The 23,198-nt window shown below is 37.1% G+C and overlaps 1 protein-coding gene across 3 annotated transcripts in view; it reads left to right on the top strand.

Moving 5' to 3' along the window:
- Positions 1–22,925, top strand: part of TAFA5 (TAFA chemokine like family member 5) — a 330,481-nt gene extending 307,556 nt beyond the window's left edge. For 2 of the 3 annotated variants that reach the window (XM_081958790.1, XM_081958791.1), the window contains exons 4-5: positions 2,052–2,098; positions 20,781–22,925. In XM_081958790.1, the coding sequence (XP_081814916.1) occupies positions 2,052–2,098; positions 20,781–20,817 (84 nt within the window). In that variant the 3' untranslated portion in view covers positions 20,818–22,925. The remainder of the gene's footprint in view (positions 1–2,051; positions 2,099–20,780) is intronic. The other variant, XM_081958793.1, reaches the window with a different exon arrangement.
- Positions 22,926–23,198: the final 273 nt, after the last annotated feature.

Here is a 23,198-nt window from a genome sequence, read left to right as displayed (position 1 = left end):
CCATTATTTCAAAAAGTACAGAACATCCATAATAAACCTAGTGATTTTTTGCTTTGTTTTGTCTTTGCCAATACATGCTGACTTAGAATGGCTGTTAAAATGCTTCATTATAACATTTCTACCACTGTGATAACTATAAATTATCTAAAGAAAAAAAATAAGAAATATTTGATTAGCCTACGTGAGATTTCTAAAACTCTCAATAATTAAAACTCATTATTGCATTCAGATATGGGATTGTGAAACATATGTCATTTTATCTATACATTTATTAAGAAACAAATCATTCCATGTATTCTCAAATATAGATAGCTATAAATTATATTGCTAAAATTGTCCAATGTCCATAGGATACTCTGTAAACACTCACTTTAAGGGATAGCAACCATTTTCAAGTACCACAATATAACTAATAATCACATGCTAATTGATAAGATGTAACCTGACATTTTGCTTGTCAAATAGCAAATAGGACACTAAGGGAATTAGCTAATTAAATTAGCATGTGATTATTAGTAGCTGGGTGGAGGCTCTATATCAGGGGTGTCAAACTGGTGGCCCACGGCCGGATGCATCACATGCCCACCACTTCCACGAAGGGAGAAAACATCATATGACAGTAATGTGACACAGCGAGTTTGACATCTGTGCTCTATAATGACTTTGTCATCTGTCTCTGGACAAGGCCCAAGGGCTGGGGGCCGTCGGCTGCCTTGGAAACAGCAAAGGAACAGCCCATGGTGCATTTGCCAGCGAAAATGGAGCTGGAGGCCCACACACAGCCCTCCCAGGCTCTGTTTTTGGCCACAGCAGCCTGCAGCCCTCTGCCGGCGGAAACAGAGCTTGGGGAGGCTGTACACGGCTTCCCTGGGAGGGTTGCAGGAGGCCATTGTGGCTGAAAATGGAGCCTCAAGTGACATTGAGCTGGCCTGGGCCACCCATCCCGCCCGTGCTCCCCCTGGTCCACTAAGGTCAAATACAAACCTTATGCAGCTCTCAATGAAATCAAGTTTGACATCCCTGATAATAGTTGTTCTCTGTGATGTATAAATCACTATTTTTTTTTCTTTACTTCTTGGGAAAAATAAGACCGTAGGGGATCCTTGGAAACCTGCAGGCCAAAGTCGTCTCTTATAAGACCAGCAATGAGCAGAGGAGAAAGGTGCATGGCCCATTTTCTTTGGTCTGTGGTGGTTGGGTTGCAATATTCTCGTTCCAATAGATGAATTACAAGGAATTTGGGCCTCTGAAGGCAAGCTTTCAATCTTATTTTGCCGATTGCACTTCTGTTTTTAAACATAGATTTCCCTTCCCTTCCCTTTCTACCACATGTGACAGGGTAAGTCTCGGTTGAGATTCATGAATCTTTTCAGCCTAAACATCTCACTTAAAGGGGTGTTTAAGGCAGGAACAGAGAAGGGAGCTCCACATCTTGTTATATTATATGAACAGAAAGTAGGATCCCATCCCACAAATTCTGGCTGGATCATTCTCTTTTCTCCATGAGCATTTGTCAATACACAGGACAACAGAACAGGATCAACTAAATAAATAAGCGTGACATGAGGTTTAGCACAATAATAGCCTGGGAGAAGGCCGGGCACTTCAATTAATAATGGAGTTCCTGATAGAGCCATCCTTTAATAATGTTTAAAAGAGCTACAAGGAGCCCTGGGAGAGGTTTTACAGATAACTGCAATGGGCATTTTTCCCAGCTCAGCCCAAGAGGCTCAGCTGTTCCAGCAGAATAAGTTCAGAAAAGAAATGGAAATCACATTCTTTCAGAAGAATGAGCATTTTTTTTGAAGAAGGTTTCAGTCAGCCTAGTTACTTGAAAAAAGCATCCATGGATATTGAGAAAGGAAGCAGGCAAATTGTCTGCTTTGCAATCATTCGGCAGTTCGTATCAACCAGGGAGAACTTGTGCCTTTCGGTGCTGTGATCGATATTTAGGTTGTTTCAATAATTCACCTGAAGACTTAATTCAAATCGCACACGATTAAAAGTAGTTTCTTCCACTGTACACTTGCGATGTTTCTCTTTTTTTCCAGCATGACAGTGGTGACAAAAACTCCTCTGAATATAATTGCACTTGGAGGTAAGCAAAAATAATTTTCAACAGTTGCAATGCACAGTATATCTGAAAAGTAATGAAAGCACTTGTATTTGTAATTTTCACAAGGAAGAATATAATCCAAGAGCAAAAGAACTTTCCTTATGTAAAATGAAAATAAAAACTTCTAGAAAATAAAATAAAATGTAAATGTAGAATAAAAATAAAAACTTGTAGAAATGTTGATGTTCCAAATATTGAAAAGGAGAGATTTCTTACAATGGAAAGAGTAAGAGGCTCTGATCTTAAAATTTTAGGTTTTGAGGTTTTTCTTAAATTGGACAACAAGGCTGATGTCTATTTAAAACAAGGCCTGGAAGTGAAGAGCAAATATAAATGCCCTTATACCTCAAGAGAATGTAATTTACATTCAGTTTTTGATGGTACAAGTTATTAGACACATATTTATTTGTTTGTTTGTTTATTCAACTTATGCAGCTGCCCATCTCAAATACATGGCTCTGTTGAACTGTTTAACTGGCTCAGTTAAAACAAAAAGTGATGCACAACAAAAGGAAAACAAATCTTTCAAACAAATTAAATAACTAAAACCATGACGTGTAAAATGCAGGACAGCATAATCCGTGTATTACAAATAATGCTATCATTTTGCAAGTTCCATACCTCTAACAGATCCCCACGCATGTATCAAAGTCATATCTTCAGAGCCTTCCAGGCCAGTGGGATTAGGGCATGACCCATTCCCTGCTTCTTCCGCTGTACCTGTTTGAACAGATATACGTAACAAGGGATAGAATGTCCCACAAACAACCCAGCCCAATGCCATTTACCAAATTATTGCTAATTCCCAGGACCTTTAATTGAATCTGAATGCAAACTGGCCACAAAGCAGAGGTGTAATGTGCTAATCTAAAAACACATGAAACTACCTGCACTGCCATGTTTTGCACAATATACAGCTTCTCTAGGTCGGTGAAGTTTCAGCTAACACCCTGGGCCCACATGAACCTTAGAGAGCCTTTCCATCCTGAACCACTCTTTCCCTCTCCCACTCGGTAAACATTATGCTTTAGGGCAGGGGTGTCAAACTCAAGGCTCGGGGGCCGGATTTGGCCTGTGAGGTGCTTAGATTTAGCCCACAGGGTCTTCCTGGAAACAGCGAAGGACCGGCCCACAGTGCCTCTGCCAGCAAAAATGGGCTCCCAAGCTCCATTTTTGGCTGTGACAACCTCCTGCAACCCTCTACTATTTTCACTGGCAGAGGGTTGCAGGAGGGTGTTGCAGCCAAAAACAGAACTTAGGGAGCCTGTTGTCACTGGGAGAGTGTTCAGGCCACTACAGGCACCCCAACATGAATGATGTTGAGCTGACCACACACACACACAGCCATGCCGCAGCCCCCCCCACCCCCCACCCCCCAGGTCAAACACAATCCTGATGCGGCCCTCAATGAAATTGAGTTTTGACACCCCTGCTTTGGAAGAGTTTCCAAAATTACTTAGGGAAATTTCAGCAGTTAACGCCCTTACAAAACAAACTTATCATTTATTAATTAGTAAAAATCCCTTGCTATTTCTTACTGCAGCTGCAGTTTATACAAACTGGGTAAATATTAAGAGAGAGAATGATCCAGCTACTCTGAAAAAAAGGGTTGTGAATGTTTTTCCTGACAACGCAGCTAGACAGGAGAGCTCTAAGTGACTATTTGGTGGCCATGTTATTACTGTATTCTGAGTTACTTAAGAAACATTCATGGATGCTACCATATGTGTATGTATATATATGTTTGTATTTTTTTGTGTGTGTGTATGCATAGAAACATTGTTTCTATTGTTTCAGTTTGTCTTAAGCACAGGCATAGGGAAAAAAATCCCTGCCACTAATGACCTTTGATAGAAGAGAATAGTTGCAGCCCAGGATTGAACTGTAGGGTCCTTGCAATATCTTATGATAAAGAGTCCAAAGTTAAAAAATTGGACAAATAGAAACAAACAAACAATTAACAAACATGCCTATCCATGCACAATTCACAAATAATTCATATTTTTTTTTATTATTATTGTTTTAAATTTCCTTTTTTGTTGCATTGTTCTTTTTGAATTAAAGTTTTTAGTTCAATTTAGAGGTACAGAAAATAATCCTTACATTAAAGAACTAAACAGTAGTCAAACTTTCTTGGCTAACAACATTTTCTAGTGCACGTTTATTAGTGATCGCAAAAGTGATAGATTTTCCATTCAAACATTTGCAGAGTATTTTATAGCCTTGTTGTTGGAGTGAAGTATGTCAACAATGCCTTTCCCATTCTCACGTCAAAATCTTTCAATGCTTCAAGGTATTCTACTGCTCTACTACTCCTTTAGTCAAACGGTAAACAGGTTACATATTTTAGCATAATGCAAAATCAGAATGATTGTTATCCATTGAGTCCAAAACGTGTGCTTATGAAAGGTGTATCATATTATCATTATTCACTAAATGTTGGACCTGTGCAAGTGCTTTATGAGAAGCAGAGCCTGCTTAACAGGCCTGGCTTTGTTTTCTGAGTTGCTACTCGCTTCTGTGGCCTTAATTCCTAGCCTCTGATTTTAATTTTAGAGAAAGTATATAATAAACCCCTTCATGGATTACTGCCTTGTCGTGGGAAAGGGGCTCAATGAAGCTATTGCACTATGCCATGTAGGGGCCCCCAAGACGGGTGAACTGTGATTCACCATGATTGAACTATGATGCTGGAGAAGACTCCTGCAAGTCCCTTGGGCTGCAAGGCGATCAAAGCAATCAGCCCTAGAGGATATCAACCCTGACTGCTCTTTAGAAGGCCAGATCCTGAAGATAAAACTCAAATACTTTGGCCACCTAATGAGAAGGAAGGACTCACTGGAGAAGAGTCTAATGCTGGGAAAGATTGAGGGCAAAAGAAGAAGGGGATGACAGAGAATGAGGTGGCTGGATGGAGTCACTGAAGCAATAGGCGTGAGCTTAAATGGACTCCAGAGGATGGTAGAGGACAGGAAAGCCTGGAGGAACGTGGTCCATGGGGTCTCAATGGGTCGGACATGACTTTGCAACTAACAACAACAACAACGTAGAAGAAAATATCTATGGAGATTCTCAACCATCCAATCATGGTTGTCTCACAGGTGCTTTCCAAAAGGCAGCTAGACTTTCGTGGTTTTTCCCCCCCTGCAAAACCTTTTGCTTCTCATCTAAGAAGCTTCTTCGTAGGCAAAGAAGCTTCTATGATGATAAATGAAATGTTTTCAAGGGGAGGTGGGAAGGGGGGAACCCAAGAAAGTCCAGTTGCCTTTTGGAAAAACACCTTTGGGATATAGAAGAAAATGGTGGAAGGGTATATAGCCTTCTTTTTCCTAATTGTTTCATTCTGATGTTTTGAAAAGCTGTCCCTAGTCAGCTGAGCTCGACAAGCTTCCAAGTCCAGCAATCTATATATTGCAAAGTAAGAGAAGAACAAAGGAAATAATGCTTTCTACCTGAAGGGAAACAGCATGACTTAGCCAATTAATCAAGCTAGTAATCAGGGCTAGATAAATGAGATGGCTTTTGCAACTGACTCCTTGTAACATAACCAATGTTCAGTTTTACTTCATGACAATCTGTCTTTATGTTGCTGTTGGGTGACCTGGAACCATGGACTGGAAATGGACTATTTTTGAATGTTGAGATTTGTGTCTCTTAACCAGGACTTCTTAATATTCTTGTATCATGGATCCAGGGGTGGCATTTGCTTACTTCCCCTACCAGTTGGCAAATGTGAGCGTATGTGTCCAGGCATGCACTCTGCTTTCTGTGCATGTGCTTTGGCTTGAAAACGTGCCTAAATAGTACTGTTTACAGCCGGGGTGGATGGGTACGGGTACCCGTGATTTCCACTACCAGTTCAGGCGAACGGATCCAAACCAACTGAATACCATCTCTGCATGGATCCCTTTGAAAGTCTAATAACATTTACAGACATGTTGTCCAAAAATGTATTTAAATACATACATTTGAAATAGACATGAATCATTTCACAGAGGAAACCTGCTTAAATAGAACTGACATACATTTATCAAAATATTTTTAAATCAATTATAATTGATTTATAATAACATATGTATTTCTTTATTGATTCATTCACTTGATAACAAGAGAATACTCTTTTCAAGGTATAATACTCTTGGGCAATGAGAGTTATTAAACCAACAAACATTTTTTGGAATCTAGAGGCCATAATTTACTTTGCTGCCTACATACATTATTGAACAAAAAGCTAAAATGCAGTTCGAAATTAATGAATATAAAGTTGTAATTTTAAAAGTTATGTTTGTAGCGTGCTTTATTAATAGCTTGTTACTAGTTTTGATAAAAGAATTGTGGACACAATAAATGCTTTTAGTTTATTATCAGAAGCTGATTATACACATAGTAGGCAAGACATAACCCAGACTTTAAGGAATTGTGGCTAGTTAAGTGAAGATATGCAAAATGTTTCACGATCATACCAGCTATGTCTTGCAATAAGTGTACTCTAAGAGGTCTGTTCCATTCATGGAACCTAACATTTATGATTCTTATTTCTAACCCATACCACTATAACTATCACTGTTTTTACCTATGTGGCTATATAAATGCTACATATCTTAATTTCAAGAATTCTTACTTACAGTCATTATGTCCATACATTAAGTTTTTGTCTTTTACAAAGTCATCTTTGGCTGCTCCCTTTTCTGTGGTTAGTGAAGAAAATTTCAGCAAAATTTATAGCCATTTATTAGCTAACCCTTTAGCCACTTTAGGTCTGACTGATTTTGTTGCTGATAGCATTTCTGTATTTTCAGCTAAGTACCAGTTGCTGCCATCCTGAACTGCTGTAGGAGCTTAAGCATCTCACAGTATTTTAGCCTTTGGTTAGCAGGAGAAAGTTTCATTATCAGCTTCTAGCTGGCTATTGGCTTTAAGCATTTCTATGGCCGTTGGGCTCAGCAAATAACTGAGCTTCCAGCTTCCGAAGTATACATTAATTAATCCTACTCCTATTTTAATATTCTGGGTTCATTGAAAAATTACTATTCTGGTTTTTATTGATTGATTGATTTGATTTGCAACCTACCTTTATTATTATATAAGCCATTCGAGGCAGAGAATATACATAATACTCCTTCCTCTTTCTATTTTCCCCACAATAGAATTCTGTTAGGTGAGGTTAGCCAAGAGGGAGTGATTGGCCCAAAGCTACCCAGTCAGCTTTCATGCCTAAGGTGTGACTAGAACTCACAGTCTCTTGATTTCTAGGTCAGTACCAAAGGTGGCATTCAGCAGGTTCTGACCAGTTCTGTAGAACTGATAGCGGAAATTTTGAGTAGTTCGGAGAACCAGTAAATACCACCTCTGACTGGCTCCGCCCCCATCTATTCTCTGCCTCCCGAGTCCCAGCTGATTGGGAGGAAATGGAGATTTTACAGTATCCTTCCCCTGCCACGCCCACCAAGCCACTACAGAACCGGTAGCAAAAAAAATTGATCCCACTGTTAGTCAGCACTTTAACAAACCTGATCTCCAAAACACATATAGCAAAAACACGTGTCAAGCTTGGTTTCTTGTGCAACGTTTGAACTATTTTGAGTTTTGTGTTAAATCTATCCCCGTTAGGAGACTAGAGTTCAGCAGCGGAACGTAGGAACGAATAAGCCGTTGAACAGTCACTCACAGCCACCAAAGGAAAAACAAAGAATAGCTTTACTTGCGTAACAAAAATAGGATAAATAGTCTCCAAACAGACTATCAGCATCTGGAAGTATATACAGTCTATTTACAACTCGTTGAAGTTACAGTTGCTCAACTCACAGTTCACCATGTAGACAGGTAACTTAGTTACAGACTAGCCACCATCCAATACACGGTCTTCTCTCCAATACAAAGCTCATACAGTAACAGTCAGGAACAGTCAGGAACAATCAGGAGAATCAGTAGTTATGGGGGGGGGGGGGACCGTAATAGTTCCTTCCTCCTTATATGGCTGCTTAAAGCAATTAGCATCCAATTACCTCTCTCTAACATTTAAAGTAACAGATACATTTGTTACAATCATGGCTTATATACATTGCCAAGCCAAGACTAGGGTTACATCCCTAACATTTTGTTCCATTAAATCACAACCATGGCAAAATGTTTGGATGGAACGTTTTGTCCTGACTGTGAGTCAAATCATATTTCCTTTTTTTTTAACCTTGATTAGCATTTCACTCACATTTCTTTGTTACATTTTTTAAAAAAAAACATTATTAGTAGTGAAGTTTCTAACAACAAAAATATGATAAGAATTATACAGTGATAATGCAATAGAAAGATTTGTTTGTAATAGAGAGTGAAATGTACTAAATAGAAATGTACTAAACTGAAGAAAATCTAAAGATTCATACCATATGGATTCACAAGTGACTTTTAGATTGTTTATTTCTTTTAATCCTTTGTATTTAGACATTTTAGAAATACATGGCTCTATTTTTTTTCATTTTTACATTATAAATATGGATTGTACATCAATACTGAGGTAAAGTAGCCATCAAAGCAGCCACATTATTCATCCAGAATAAGATGTTTCATTCAAGAGTTAACTCCCCTCCCCCCAATTTTTTTTTTGTTCCAATTATAATAAGTGCAAACACTGCAATTTTTCTTTGGAATACAAAATATTGATTGAAAACTTACTGAGTTGGAAGTAACTTGAGAAGGAATATCAAAATTAATATTCAAATATATTCTTTTAGTAACTAAAATGATTTTCTAAGGTTACAGCAATGCAATCTTAAATTTCAGAGGGAATTAATAGAGAAAAATACATTTTTTGCAAAACTTCAAATTTACTTAATCTATGTGGTCCTTTATGTTTTCTCTATAAAACAGTTTTCATTGCAACAGATAGTTTGAAGTTTATTGTTAAATCTTGCTTTTAATATTCATTCTTATTCATGGTAGTGTCACTCTACTCTCAGACAGTGACGTGCAGTGAGGTGTATAGCTAGTGAGGCAGCAATTGTTTTAGACTTGTGGACTTCAACTCCCAGAATTCCACAATCAGGCATGCTCAGTTGCGACCTGCCGCCCTCCGCCTTTGGATTCGGCCACGGCACCGCCTGCCAGAGCTGCGCGGAATCCGGGGCATGCTTGTCGGGCGAGGGCAGTGCAGATGGGGAGCGGACGGAGTGGAGGAAGCCTCTCCTTCCCCCCCTCGAGTCTAGGGCAGCGAGTCATTCGATAGGAAACTTGCCTCTTGGAAGGAATGACTCGGCTTGGCTCCTGCTTTGTCTCTCCTGCCTCTTCGCTTCTCCGTTCGGTCGTTGGGCGGCAGATCGAAAGCGGGAGCCAAGCTGGGTCATTCCTCCCAAAAGGCAAGTTTCCCATCGAATGACTCGCTGCCCTGATGATGAGAGGTTAGGCTGTGCCTCACTTGCCTCACCTGACTGCACGTCACTGCTCTCAGATGAATCTTTTACTGATCTCCTATGCTGGAAAGTGAAAGCAAAATGAATTATTTGTTAAAATAGAAGAGATGGTAAATGAAATGGCTTATTTCCTGCAAGGGGAATAGTTAATATTTATATCCTTAAAGTAAAATGGATAATTAATTCAGTTAAATCTGAATAATACACGGATGCATTCAGTGAGATTTAGAGCAATTTTATAAATATCTGGCAGTTCTTGGCACACATAGATTATGTCTTTCAGCAATATTTGACTTTGCTTTCAATAATTTTTGGAACTTGTAAACATATAATAGAAACAGTTGATATGTGTGTGTGTGTGTATGTGTGTGTGTGTATGTATGTATGTGTATGTATATATATATATATATATATATATATATATATATATATATATATATATATATATGCTGGTTTTGTTGTATTCGGGTCTTTTCCCGTGTAAGGTTGAGATTGTCTTTGCAACGTTTCGGCAGGATCTCACCTGCCATCTTCAAGCGGGGGCTTAAGTAGACAATCTCAACCTTACACGGGAAAAGACCCGAATACAACAAAACCAGCATACCTACACCCATGAAAATCTACGAAAACAAACAAATTATATATATATATATATATGTGTGTGTGTGTGTGTGTGTGTGTGTGTGTGTGTGTGTGTTGCATTTGTGCTGATAAATTGTGCAACACATATGTAACAAGGCAACATAAAAAAATGGCTTTCTGCCTGGATGGCTCCTAGGGTGAGCCGATAAACAGAAAAGGGAAGCAGTATGCTCCCTTCCATATTTGGGCATACCAGGGGGTGTGACACAATACATATATCTATATCTCTCTATCTCTCTATCTCTATCTATCTATACACACACACACACACACACACACACACACATATATACACATACACATACATACATGCATTGGACAGATGAAAGAAGCACACTACAGGTGTATACATATAATATTGTTGTGGTCCGCCGGTGGTCTGCGGAGCTGGTAGCAAAGTCAGACAGTGAGGAGGTTGGGAGGAACATGGGCCAGTCCTGGAGTCTGGGGAAGGCTTGGACGAGAGCTTTGGGTTGAAGACAGAGAGGGAGCCAAGGCCATCTGGTAATGATGTGCTGCATCTGGAGCCTCCGGAATCTGACATCACCAAGTCAGAAGAACAGTGTGAGCCTGTTCCCAGTGTATGCATGCACAGAGCTGCCAGAAGGCAAGAACAGTTCAAACAAAAGGGGTGACTCGGGAGTAAGGCTTGGAGATGATTGGCCCCTCCCATAAGACATAAAAGAGGAGCAAACGGACGTGAGCCTTTGCAGGATGCAATTAGTTTGTTCTCGTCGGTTCAACTTCTGAGAAGCTCCGTTTGACTCTGTGCTATGTTTGACCATGCAAAACTAATTGGCAATTAGGTCTCTGGCAGCATTTCAAGGGAGATAAAGGTAGGTGCTTATCAGCATTACCCTGAAAGACTGTGGCAGACATCTGTCGGACTCTTTGCAGACTATTTGTGAATCATTGTGAGCTGTGAATGACCATAATTCACAGCCATTTAAGTAAAAGAGGGGTTTTGGAACTAAATGTGTGTTATGCTTTATCAGGAAGCCTAGGTAAGGACAAATATTTGTCAGTTGAGTGCTTTGGCTTTTGTGACTGGATTTCTTCTCCCTTCTCCAAACAGAGGAAAGAGGTGGAAAAAAGAGAGTGGGTAAAAGATACTATCTAAATAAAATGAAAAATAAATTGCTAAATATTCGGGTTTGGGGGAAGTAATCTGCCTGTGTCTGTGTATATTGGGTATACAACTTAGCTGGTGGTGCATCTGTTATGTATTGGAAATTTGATCCAGCATAGAATAAATTGAATACTCTTAGAACCAAATAAGATCTTTGGTTGGACTTGTCTTTTTATCAATCAAAATATGCTAAAGGTACTAATTCACTGCTATTGAATGCTGCAAATGGCTTACGTATGACTAAGAGTTGTAATCTATATCTTTTGTATATTAACAAAACACATTGTGTGAAATTATGTATGACCAAAGTCATGGGAGGGATGATGGAAGTCAATATCTGTTGAAATTCACTATTTTAATGAATGCACATGGAACATTGAAATTTAAAGCGTTAGAGAACTTAAGTTCTTAGAGTGTAATTGGTAAGGAACTTGAATTCAATGAAATCAGAAAAAGTGAAATTGTGTGTGTGTGTGTGTGTGTGTGTGTGTGTAAAATAAAAAAAAGATAAAGTAGATTATCCACAGCACTTGCGGTGTGATGTTGCTCAGATTCGGGAATGAAAATTATGAATATTTCATAATTATGAATATATAATCAGAAACTCTGGATTGGACTTATTTAGCTTGCTATCAGTGCATTTGAAAATAGGAATAAATAGATAAATGATTATTATGCTCCTGTTAATGATGATCTTAGAAAAACCAGATATTCATTTTTCTTTTTTAATTTTTTACACTGCTTTTTAATTTTTTTTTTTTGTAAGTAACTCAAGGCAATGAACATATATAGTATTTCTTCTTCCTCCCATTTATTTTGGGAAATAATACAGTACTGATCTTAACCCAGTCACTTTCAGGATCTGAAAATGTTTAATTTTCATGTTTAATCCCAATCAAGTAGGCTTGTTGTTGATCCAGGAAATCATCTCATCTCAAGATTATTCCATAATTAACTCTGACCATGTCCAATACATATATATTAACATTCATTTATATTTATTACTATCTCCAACATATAAAGGTACATAATGAAACATTTGTACACCTGCTGAGGTAACTATAGAGCTAAAAATTATTTTTGTTTAATTAGCCTTACGTTAAGGTCATAAAAGACATAAGACAAAGATCAGACTTAAATATTTTTCCCAGCATCATCCAATTTATGTCTTGCTATTTTTACACTTAAATTCTGGCTAAAATTAGAATAAAGCACCTGCCAAGATTTTAAAGGACTCAAATGATTGCTCTGTAGTTGCATGCATGATGGTAAATGTTTATTTATTTATGTTCTAAAACAACTCCAGAAACTAGTATTTCTAATTTTATATTAGAGTTGCAATTTGGAAAGACAGAAACCGTGGTCTGATCATCTCATAAAAAAATATCAGTGATTTTATCAATATATCTAATATACCTGTGAAATCCTTGAAAAATACATTTTTATGAAAGTTTTAATTTAAAAAATTGTCACAAATTCCTTAATTTTTCTCCTCACTGCTATTAAAATATATCAATTTAATATGCGTAATTAATACTGAATTTTGGAATCATATAAATAAGTTCTACTTTACCAGATCTAAAATAATAATATAGTACTAACATAGGATTTCATCATAAAATTCCAAAATTTCCTCAGCTTTTCTTTCCAAACTAGAATGACAATATTCATTTTTTTTTCTTCTCCTGTGAAGCATAAGAATGATAATCTGGCCACTTATAACAGCTTTAGAAGCACCTCACACAATTCTGATTTCATGATTTGTTGATAATTTATTTGAAAAAAGGTTTAAACAAATTTATTTTGATCCATAAATTTTGGATTTTTTGATGGCGTAGTAAAATATATTATACTAGCTGAACATTTAACAGTTTTTGCAAAGGAATATAAACGTTACTGCAGTATGGTTTGATAAAAGTGTGCCTAGATTACAATTATCTAAACAATTAGCTAAGAACTGGGATATTAAAACCTAAGCAAGAATATGTACTGCAAGGAATTTTGTATTATACATAATATTCTTGTTGGGTCATGTCTAACTGATGCTAAATATCAGATAAATTACATTTGCATATTCAGTAGAACCTCTGGTCACAACCATAATTAATTCCATAACTTTGGTTGCAAACCGATTTGGTTGTCACCTGAACCTAATTTTGGAAATTTGGCGCTTACAAAAAAATTGACATGGAAGGTGAAATGAGCTGCAAAAAAAATTGTGATTTTTTTTTTTTTTTTGGTTAGGACCCGATTTGGTCGTGGTTAGAAGCGTTCATGACCAGAGGTTCTACCATATCTGTACTATGCAGACATCTCTACCTGGGTGATTGGTATTTGATAGCAACTTTATTGTCAATTAAAGAACCAAAATTACATTAAAATCCCCAGGCACCATTATATGTTCAAATTTTAAACTAGAAAACTTTAGAGCAATATCTAAATATTTATGAGAAAATTTGGAGCTACTATTATATAGTATAATACTGTGATGTTGAACATATTGCATGCGTGCCACAAGTGCCACTCACAGCCATATTTGCTGGCACAGCACCTCTCAGCTCTGGCGCACATGTATGTGCTGGCCAGATGCTTTTCGGCCTTCTGGAGGGCCATGGGAGGCCGTTTTTGCCCTCCTCAGGCTTTAGGAAAGTCTCTAGAGCCTGGGGAGGGCAAAAAACTGGCCTAACGGGCCAACCGGAAGTTCGTTCGTGAACTTCCAGTTGACCCGTTGGACCTGGGGTTTGCCCTCCCTAGGCTTCAGAAAAGACTTCATAGCCTGGGGAGGCCAAAAACTCACCCTCTTGCACAGGTTGGGGGGGGGGGGTGTCACGTACACACAATTTAGAAAAAGGTTAGCCATCACTGCTATAGTAGTTAAGATATTAGTCTAGGAGCAGGACTACCTTCAGCCACAAAAGCTTCCTGGATGACTGACTCTCTCAGCTGGCTTACTTCACAGGCAGTTAATTTGAAGAGAAATAAGTAGCTTTTTGATGAAATGGAAAATAAAATATAAAATCAAATACTAAGAGCAATAATGACAAAATTTCAAGCAAGCAAAATTTGAAGAGATTCATAGTATTTGTAAACTTAATTAAAATAGTATCTTTCCTGGCCAAATTGGAGCTGCCACAAATAATACATCTGATCAATCCAATTCTTTTCCAATAAATACTTTCTCTCAGGGACTATATAGGTCTCTTAGAGGGGGGGGGGAAGCCCAGATTTTGGCATATTCATTTTGGGGGGGGGATCTGCCTCAGATAGCCATCTTGAAAGTTGCCTGCAACAATTAAATGAAGTGAATTGGTGGGGGGGGGGTGTCAGCTTTATGGTGGAGAAGCTGAACCCAAGTTAAAAGGAAAAGAAAAAAAAAATGATGGGCAAAAAACGGTTACGAGTTACAAAAACTAAAAATTCACAGAGACCACAAAACTAAAATTTGAAAAATAGTAACCCATAGCAATAGAAGAGAAACACAGGGGGAAACTGCTTAGAAAATGAGTGTGTTAAATTAGTGATAAAAAATTAGTGATTAAAAAAACTTTGGACTGCGCAGAGATGGATAAATTAACACTGAAATTAAAGGATAAAGAAGAATTGGAGTATTATGAAATTTGGAACAATTGGTATAAATGGCTGCAAAACAAGAAAAATAATTAAGCCGAAAAACAATATATATAAATATCTATAGAACTGTTTATAAAAGTATGTAAATATAGAAGCGGAATATGATATATATGTACAGATATGATGATATAACAATGTAAACAATGTTGATATAATTTATTTATTTATTTATTTATTTGATTTGATTTCTAGACCGCCCCCTCTCCCCGAAGGGACTCGGGGCGGTGTACAGGTACCAAATTAAAAATCATACAAATAATCATAAATATAGTTAAAATCGGATTAAACTTTAAACCCCTGTACAAATTTATAAAAATTAAAAACTTAGCCTAAGACCAACCCGTGAAATTTAAAAATACAGACTGAGGTGGGAGAGCTGGAATTAGGCCAAGCCGGCTAATGATTGTAATGTGTGGTAGAAGGAGAAAAATAATAAAAAATCTACTGCAAAAAAAAAGAAAAGAAAAAAGAAAAGAAAATGAGTGTGTCTGTGTGTAGGAAAAATACTCAGTAGCCAATGCAGAACTGAAATATACTTCCAGCAAGGAAAGACAAAGACCATTGCATTATATTCTAACTCCAGCTTTGGAGAAATCTTTAAATGCAGCCACAGGTGTAGCTACAACTAACCGAGCAAAGCTGGGGGGGGGGGGGGGGGGCAGAATACTTTCTAGCTACAGCTTCCATTTGCTGCTCTTATGTTCCAAGTTGCAATTTTCTGCATGAGGTGATTTTTTTCCAAACGGGCCTTTAGTCTCCCATGACTGCTTTCATCAATTAAGGTTTTCATATAAGATTTTCACTAGGATTATGAAGCAGTAAGCCTTTGTAGCACCCATACCAAGTGCAGCAATCCCTGGTAATAACGATAATACCGGATAATATTATTTTCAATCTGTCTTGAATCTTCCATTCTTCATCCTCTCTAAATGATCCTGAATTCTCACATTTTAATGACAAGAGGGCTTTGTCACCTATATTTCACCATACCATGCTTATTTATATTTTCAAGTTCACCTCTGTTGGACTGGGTTTTTTTTTTTTTTTGCCTATGATAAACATTCCAAATATAACTTTAAAATATGGACTTTTTTCAGCTATTTGATCTTATTTTGGGGGTCTATTTCAACATCTTCTCCAGCTTTACTGAATCCTTTTTGATAAGCGATGACCTAAGCCCATGATGGCAAACCTATGGCATACCTGCCACAGGTGGCATGCAGAGCCCTCTCTGTGGCCATTTCAGCCATTGCCCCAGCCCAGCTCCACAGTGCATGAGTGTGCACCTCCCGGTGGCCAGCTGGCCTTCGGATTTCTGCTGCATATGTGTCCCTCTGGCACATGTGCTGGAGGCGCTTGCATTGCATTTTGGGGGGTCCTGCACATGGCGTGCACCTCCTGCACCCTATTTTGGGCCTGGAAAGCGTCCTGCACCAACCTGGAAGCCAAAAATGCTTTGGCTGGGGGGATGTGCATGAATGCACGGGGCTTACACATCCGTGCATGGGGGAGCAGGACACATGCATGGGAGCACATGCATGAGGGGCGCTCACATTGAATTTTGGGGTTTCACTCGGCACCAAAAAAGTTAGCCATTACTAAGCTAAACTTTGTAGATTCTGCCATACATTTAAACAGATGTAGGATCATACTGACTGTTTCACTGTGATTCCTAAAAAGCTTTTAACATAGTTTTGGTCCTTTTTTTTTAAGTGCACTCGTCTCCAGAAGCCTAAGATGACTTAGTTTCGTGTTATGAGATCTATATAATAATTGTTGATATTTTGTAAGTACTGTGTGCTTAGTTTTATTTGACATTTATTTTTGATGGATTAATTGTTAACCATCTTACAGGCCCAAAGAGCTGTGTTATAAAAGCTTTTTAAAAGACAAGTACCTGTTTATCACAGAAGCATAAACCCAAGATTACTTTTCTCCCAAAATAAGAATAACAAGTCTTTTATCATGGGATGACAGTATTAGACAAGATAATTTCTATTTCTAAATCTTATTTGCGATCATAATTGCACACTTTATTCATTCATAATATTTATCTGTAGTATATTTTGAGTTTTTTTTTTCCTCAAAGAAAAATATTATTGTCAAATGGATGGAGATGTTTGAATTCTAAACTACTGTGTCATTGGGATAGCAATTAATTTTTCACACTGTAGTTATTTAGTTCAATAGTGGTTATTATAAGTCCAATACCAAGAGCTTTGGTTGATTCCACCATGCCCACAGTGTCAAAGAAACAGAGAAAATTGTGTTAATTCCTAAAAGTCTTCAACAGTGTGAAAAATGAAACCCATTACCATTTTATATAATTTCATTTAGATTATTGAGCAGAAAAAAAGCAGTCCCCTGTTAGTATTCAGAATAGGAATTCAGAAGAAATTGTGCCCTTCATAGAAACACAGATCTTGCTTCATAAATCACACTATTGAATACCATGTTTTTCAGAGTATAAGACGGACCTTTTTCCCTCAAAAAAGAGGCTGAAAATCTGAGTGCGTCTTATACACTGAATACAGCATTTTTGGCCTCCCAAAACCCTGCCCCCTTCACCAAAATGGCTGTGATTGCCTTTAGGAGGCTTCCAGGGTGCTCCTGGGGGCTGGGGAGAGCAGAAATGAGCGAAAAACAAGCCATTTTTTGCTCAATTCCCCCCATTCCCCAGGAGCACTCTATAAGCCTCCTAGAGGCAATGCATGCTCTTTTTTTGACAAAAAATGGGCCATTTTTTGCTCATTTTGGCCCACCCCCACCCCCCAGGAGGACTCTACAAGGCTATTCATGCCCCCTTTTTTGACAAAAAACGGGCATGTTTTCATGAAAAACGGACTGTTTTGGGGAGGTCTGCAAAAACTTTTTTTTTAATTTGCCTCTTCAAAATCTTGGTGCGTCTTATACTCCGGTGCATCTTATACTCCAAAAATATGGTAATCTAAAGTTGGGCCAAAGTTTCTTTCTTCCATAGATCAAATATATGGTCAAACCATCTCGATTTGAAGAGTAGCCTTGACCATATAGTATTTTCACCAAAAGTGTGGTAATTGTTTGAAATTCTGGTAAGTGCAATCTCAATACATTTGCAGCTTTTCCCTCTACCTTTCCACATCTCTGAGAACAGAGGTGATAAGTATGTTAACATTCTAGCTTTTAAGATAGAATGTGATCCTACTCCAGAGAAAAATAAAACACTTACTTAAAATATGCAGTCCAACCACAAGCAAACACAGCTATGATCTGCTGTGGAATAATCAAGGCTTTCTCAACACCCTTATCTCTTGGGAAGCAAAGTTCTCAAACGCGGACAAATTTAATCTTAATGGGCTCTTGTTGAACTTTTGCATCTGCTTATCAATTCAGAAACAGTACAATGACAGGTAGTATATCTCCTCTGATTTGAGTAATGGCATTGCTCCTTCATTCTCCTGATTTCTGCCTTCAAGCTCTTTTGTTTTTCCAGTTCATTACATTTCATCTGTGTAGGAAGTTATGACCCATTAAGGTCAACAATATACCTGCTATTAAAACAGGCAAGGATCCGAATACAAACGATGGCTTTCATTAACGTCAAAGTGAATTTCAAGTATTTTAGTATTTTTGGTAATGGTTGCTCTTTCATTAAAAGAAGTTGAGATGTCAGCACTACTTCTATGTAAACCACTCTACAGCAGTATAGAAATATATAAATATGTTGTCAGGACTCCAAGTAAGGCCCACAACAAAACAAGACTCCAAGTCTTGAGTTTCCTCAAAGTTCCATTTTATTAGAGATGTCACCTTGGCACATCTGGAAAAAACGGAATCTGAAAGCTTCCAGGTTTTCCCCACCCAAGTGAAAGCTCAAGTCCCTGCCCACATCAGAGGTGGTATTCTGACGGTTCACGCCAGTTCGGATGAACCAGTAGTGGCGGGGCACGAGGTTCCGCCCACCCACCCAAACGTCATCAAGGCCCTTCTGTGCATGCCCAGACGTGCACCCTCCTGCTAACAAACCAGTAGTGAAGATAAGAGGATACCATTACTGACCCACATGTCCATCACATGGCCCAATCAGGCACCGTCCCAACTGGAGATGCCTCACAGTCACACCACTCCATCGGCAGGGCAAGGTGTCCTTGACTCTCTGAGAAAGGAAGGTTATTTAGACTATATATCTCCCATACTCCATATAACCTCCACTCCCATTTTACCACAGTAGAAAATGTGGCAGGTCTGAAGGCCCAATGTAAAAAGATGGCTTCCAGGTGTGATATATGCATTTATGTAAATAAACTCACATACCACTACCCTCCTCAGAACTTCAAATTCACTTCTCTCTTAGGCCCCAAATGTCTACTCTTCACAGTTACAGATTAGAATCTGCATCCTGTTGGTAGGAATAAAGAGATAATTGATTGCCAGCTACAACTATTAGTTGCCCAGGCAATAGGAGAAAAAAAAAGGAAAAACATGGATAGATACAAACAATGAAGTAGTTTTGCTCTGAATCATTCTATGCAATTGTGTGATAATTTAGTGACCTTCACACCCAAACCAGGGTTAATTCTGTTCAGGAAATTATTAGTCAGCTTTGGTAAAAAAAAAATGTTGTATATCAATAACCTATGACATGATTTACTTCAAATTATACTGTGCAAAAAAGCCACCTACAGTTGTTCTAGGGACCCTCGGAAAAATCTTTCAATTATATCCTTTATTTTAATAAAAACGTCTATTGTAAGTTAAAACAATAGCATTGCCATCCTTAGTAGCTCAAAAATCTATTTGTACAATGCTGGTTTAAAAAAAAATGTTCTTTTCATTATATTGTTGTAAATTACAATATATTGTTTTGATATAATGATTTTTGTACAGTACTAATTAACATTATTGACATTCAATTTTTTAGATAACTCAAAAAATTAGAAATAAGAATAGAGAAAAATAAAGGTATTACTCATCAGTTAGGGTATGGATGTTAGAAGCATTAAATTATTTGACCTTCAAAGTACTATATTAGAAAAAAGAGAAAGTTTTGCAAATTATATCAAAACTTCTGTTGTTTTATTTATTTATATATATATATATATATATATATATATATATATATATATATATATATATATATATATATATATATATATATATATATATATATATATATATATAAACAAAATATTCTAAATGTTGAGAAAATACATAAATGCAAAAAGAAACATTCATTTAATATTTACAACACAGGTTTGCATAACAATACTGTATCTATAATTTTATTTTGTTTCCCCAAATCTCCATGTCTTTGACTTTTTAAATCTTTAAAATGTGTGTTTGTGTGTGTGTGTGTGTGTGTGTGTGTGTGCGTGTTTGCCAGCCATTATTTTCCTACTAACACCCAGATTCTCCCTTTTCATCACTCTTTAGAAAACGTTGGTGTGTTAAATTTAGCTTACAATGTTATGGCTACTTTTTTCCTCATTACTTTTTTCTATATATCAATGTATAACAATATGGCTATCTGTTTAATAGCAATATCACTAGAGGGCAGCATTAATTAAATTAGCTTCTTGAATGAGAACATAAACTTGCATTTTGAAAACAAAAGGAAAATATGTGATTCAAATCCAAATGCTTTTCTATTGTACATGGATCAAAGAATTATGCATTTTACAATACCCCTACATTATCTGTAAAATATGTGCCCTGTGTCTCATCTTTTTAAACCGTGCTTTTTATTTTCTTAAAACCCATATACGGTTCAGAGAAGGTAAAGCTGCAATAAAAGTTATAAGGATGGCAATCAGTAAGTGTTTAATTTATTCATAACATTTAAAGTTAAGAAATTAACCCAGTTGTTCTTATTGAATTTCAGGTCTCCTGACAAATGCAGCAACGAAGAAATCTTGTAGGCGTTTTTAGGCTCGGTGTGAGCTACATTCCCTAATCAAGTTTCACTGCTGTGGATCAATCATCCATTCTATGTCATCAATTCAACTGTCTATTTCTCTGTATTTCATCGAAGAAGGCATAATTCTACATTATGAGCTAAAAGTCTGTTCTACCCTATTAAAGAAATTTGGACTAAGGAATCAAGATCTAAGAGAAAGGCTTGGGCGTTAGCAATACAACAATCAAAACCACAAGTTCACGGTTAATATTGCATCTGAGTTACGTTCCACTGCTGGACTTGATCTGTGGTTACAATAATTGGAAAAGTCAACTGGAGATTAAGCATCCCAATCTGCCTTAGAGAAGACTGTTTTGTCTACAGAAGGACACTAAGGTATAGAAGACAATTTTTCTTGTGCCCTAGACTGCCTGAATTCCTTTTATTTTCTTATGTTTCAGTATATACAATAGACCAAAGAGCAAAATCTATTTTAAAGTGGACACGATGTTACTGTTAACAAGATTGTTTAGATTCAACAGTATGAGAACCACCCTGTACAAATTCAGTTCACGCTGTGAGGAAATGTTACTTTCCAGCAAAAGCCTTGATGGGACACTGCAGAAGAAGCTGGAGCTACTCTTGGAGAAAACTACCCTAAAAATCACAAGGGAACATGGAGAGATTATGACCAATCTTAAAGAAGAAAACAGAACTTTTGATTCAAACCAAGACAAACTGTCTACGCACCATTTTACTCTGTGCTTAGATTGACTTATCGTACTAAAATCATTCTAAGTTTAACCAGTTCAACATGCCTCTTCTATGGTTCCATTCTTTGATCGTTAAAAGTTGGATAATACAGTATTTGCAAAGAGCATGTTTGGTCATCTGTGGCCTATGTCTCATCTGATACATTTAGCGCCAGAAAGCAAATCCAGGGGGAAGGGGGGTGGAGGGGAAAGTAACACTTGTTTGAAAGAGATCATTAAATGTATTTTGAAAAGCCTAAAGTTATATATTTAACAGTTTTTATATGTTGTATATTTGTAGAAAATCCTATTTAACAATTAACGTGGACGGTCATGACAAAAAGGTTCAGAGTTGAGTTGTTGTTTTTATTACTTCAGTTGTCTCTGAAGTGGCTGATGTAGTTTGCTTTCTTCCATTGGGACATTCTGGATGTAAAGCATGACCAGAGAGGAATCTGTAGAAAAGCAAAGAATAATGGTGTTTATATTACATAAATGCATTCAACCATTGCACTGTTGAAAGGCTTCCTTTCTCTCTTCTCTTCCTCTTTGTTTCTTTGTTTCTTTTCTTTTTGTTTTTTTTCCTTCCTCTTCTTTTTCCTTTTCCTTTTTCCCCTTGGAAGGGAGTGATAGTCTTTTAAATGCCAGTAAAACAGTGTAAAATAGTTGAATAGTCATTACTTTCCATACTCAGTTGCATTCTTTCTATCTCTCCGCCATGCCTCCTCCCCCACCCTTCCTAATTTAGTATAAAGGCCAGCTTGCTCCTTGATCAAGATATTTTTTTTTACATCACATTTTTGAAAACTCCCTTATTCAATATTACGGTAGAAAAAAAGTTAAAGGAAAGTGGTATTTCAAAAAAAGAAAAGCATTGATACCTTCAAATATAGTATTTCCTTTGTCTATAAGTCTGGCTCATAGTGATATGATTAGGTCAGGAAACGGGCTTACTTCTTCCCCCCAAAAAATATTTGTCAATATTAAAGTTATTCCCAATGTCCACTGTAGTATACTACCTAAATACTCCAATTAACTTTTAGTATTATGCTAGTTCTATGCTACTAAAGAAAAATGTATAGGGATTGTTCAAACAATCATAGATAAGAGGTATGGGGGAAAATAGTTCATTTAATCAAGATCTCTCCCAGTTTTCAATATTATTTTATTGCACAAGTTGAGGAAATAATGAATTATAGGTGACAGTGTCTATGAATAAAACATATGTAATGATGGTCTTACTTCATTGTAAAAGTTCTGATAGGTGTCCAGGTAGCAATTAAAGCCCAGCCACTTTGAAAAGTACTATGAACTGACTGCACTATAAATGACCGATGTCTGATTTAAAATGTCATGCAATAAATGATGGTAGATACTTCACCTGTATAATAAGAATTGGAGTGCCAGATCCCTCACTCTGCTGTTATTATTATTTTTTTCTTTCTTTTCCTTTTTTTTTTTGGGAGGGAGCGTAGTAGCCTTATTTAGTCAATAATGAACAAAACTTAAAATGTTTCAACTTTTTTTGTTGCTTTACAGTATTCAGTTTTGTGTTGGTTCAGCTAAGTTATGAAAAAAAATAAAATCATTTTATAAGTGAGATTTTTGGTCACTGCTGATGAAATGAGGCAATAATTAAAAGGAGGGAGGG

This window comes from Natrix helvetica (genome assembly GCF_964273705.1).
Source record: "Natrix helvetica genome assembly, chromosome: 6".
Lineage (NCBI taxonomy): Eukaryota > Metazoa > Chordata > Lepidosauria > Squamata > Natricidae > Natrix > Natrix helvetica.
Note: the sequence above shows the minus strand (reverse complement) of the source record. Positions and strands in the feature narration are given on the sequence as shown.